Raw genomic sequence first — 2,088 nt, forward strand, 5'->3', positions numbered from 1 at the left:
CAGTGACACTCAGAGATCAGTTAACCATCGCCAGCGATTAATATTTTACCAATTATTCATTTTCATTGTTCATAACCCATTGTAGCATTTGGCTATACGGTGCACGGGGCCGAAGGTCAAATAATAATGCAAATATTAGATACTGCATGCTCCGCCGTAACCACATCAAGTACAAATTCCATGGACAAATTTGCAGTCAATTATAAACTTCCAGTAAAATTGAATATGATTTTAAAATATTGAGGAACATGAGTCCTGGAAATTATAAGATGAAACTAACAATAAAATTAAAATTTCAGTATTTAACAGATTTCAAAACTAAATTACTTTTAAAATTTGTTTTTTATCTGAAAGCCCGCGTAGTATGTAATCTCTGGTTTAGGCGCATGGAGAGGGAGAGTTGTGTACATGGTGTTATGTGATGTGAAGTGATGTATACATTTGTTTGGGGACAGAATTAATCCTTCGATCTCTCTAGGAACAAGTGTCTCGCGGTAATGATTTTTTAATAATATGAACGCTGTGGAAGGCAGAGGAAATGTTGAACCAGCCCCACGAGTTCGTCGTGTTAAAAGGTATTCGACGGAGATACCTGAAGGTTGGTGGAAGCTAATGCGTCGACGAAAGTCAGGATTATCAAAAAATAGGTTCGACAGTTACCTGATAGCACCTGATGGAAAACGGCTTAGATCGAGCGTAGAGCTGTGGAAATATTTAAAAGACAATAACTTAACTTGGCCGCAAACTTGTTGTGACACAAAGTCCATCTTTAGCCAGAAATCGCATCACAATTTGTGTACAGAGGATGCTGATGAGATTTTGTTGGAAAATAACCCGAAAGCACCAAAAATACATGCACCAGAATCAACAGCAAATGAACTGTTTCGTGATACGATAGTAAAATCAGAAATAGTACCCGAACAAAGTAGGTCACTGATAGACCACAGTTACTATTTCAAGCAAGAGGATGAGAAAGACATATTTGCAGAAGACATGTGTATAGAAAGCCCAACATTTGAAAACGGGATACGGCAAGACACAATCGCAGAATATTTGGCAATGAAATTTTCAATCAAGACTGAAGACTGTGAAGTTCCAGAGTGTTGGACTTCAGTGAACGATTCCCATGCAGAAGTGCTATCAGCAGCGCATCATAATACAGTGGAACACCAAAGTTCAGTGTCAGGATTGTGTAATACTGTGAAACATTCAGAGAAATCAAATTTAACGTCGCAACTGAGTAATATATGTTTAAATTCCATACCATTGTCTAATGTAAAGGAAGGAGCATTGCGTCAATATGAGGTAAGACCTAGAAAATGGATACCTCCAAAGTCCCCCTTTAATCTCATTCAAGAAACACTCTTTCATGATCCATGGCAACTTTTGCTAGCCACAATTTTTCTCACAAAGACAGAGGCACAAAGAGCTACGGAAAGTTTTTACAGATTCATTGAACGCTGGCCAACAGCTGATGACATCATTGATGCAGATATTACTGAGCTGTCACAGTTTATAACTCCTCTAGGCTTTCATCGTTTACGAGCATATTCGATTAAGAAATTTTCATATGAGTTTAGACATAAATCTTGGGAAGACCCAATTCAGCTCTTTGGTATTGGCAGATATGGAAGTGACTCGTATAAAATTTTTGTAACAGGTGAGTGGCAAAATTGTCATCCACAGGACCATATGCTGCAGAAATATGTCCACTGGCTGGCAGCAAATTATCCACTTGAAACCAACAAATAATCTGCATCCAACATTAATTTTTTCATTGATATCCAAAAGATTGTTGGTGTCATGTTCAGTGAAAATATGTGTCTCTGTTAGCTCGAAGCAAAGAAGTCAACTGAAGAAATGTAATTTACAATGTCAAATTTTAATTTCTCTTTAATTAAGGTACATTTAAAGTATGATTTTTAAAAGAGTTAAATTGAGAATACATTGAAGGACACGTGCTTGATAAAAACTGTTTACATATAATGTACTAACTCTGTTTTACTCAGATGAACACACGTATTGGAATAATGTCTCCTTCATATTAGGATAGTTTAAGTGTCAAATATTCTGTTTCATTGCCCTAAT

General features: G+C 36.6%; 1 protein-coding gene across 1 annotated transcript; it reads left to right on the plus strand.

Moving 5' to 3' along the window:
• Nucleotides 1–403: 403 nt before the first annotated feature.
• On the plus strand, nt 404–1,881 carry LOC124596103. Its single transcript, XM_047135110.1, has one exon. The coding sequence runs from the start codon at nt 514–516 to the stop codon at nt 1,750–1,752; it is 1,239 nt and encodes a 412-aa protein (XP_046991066.1). The 5' UTR covers nt 404–513; the 3' UTR covers nt 1,753–1,881.
• The last annotated feature ends 207 nt before the right edge of the window (nt 1,882–2,088 follow it).

Source organism: Schistocerca americana, chromosome 2 (assembly GCF_021461395.2).
Source record: "Schistocerca americana isolate TAMUIC-IGC-003095 chromosome 2, iqSchAmer2.1, whole genome shotgun sequence".
Lineage (NCBI taxonomy): Eukaryota > Metazoa > Arthropoda > Insecta > Orthoptera > Acrididae > Schistocerca > Schistocerca americana.

Coding starts and splice junctions, on each gene's coding strand:
- LOC124596103 (XM_047135110.1), top strand. CDS start 514: ATGAACGCTGTGGAAGGCAGAGGAAATGTTGAACCAGCCCCACGAGTT.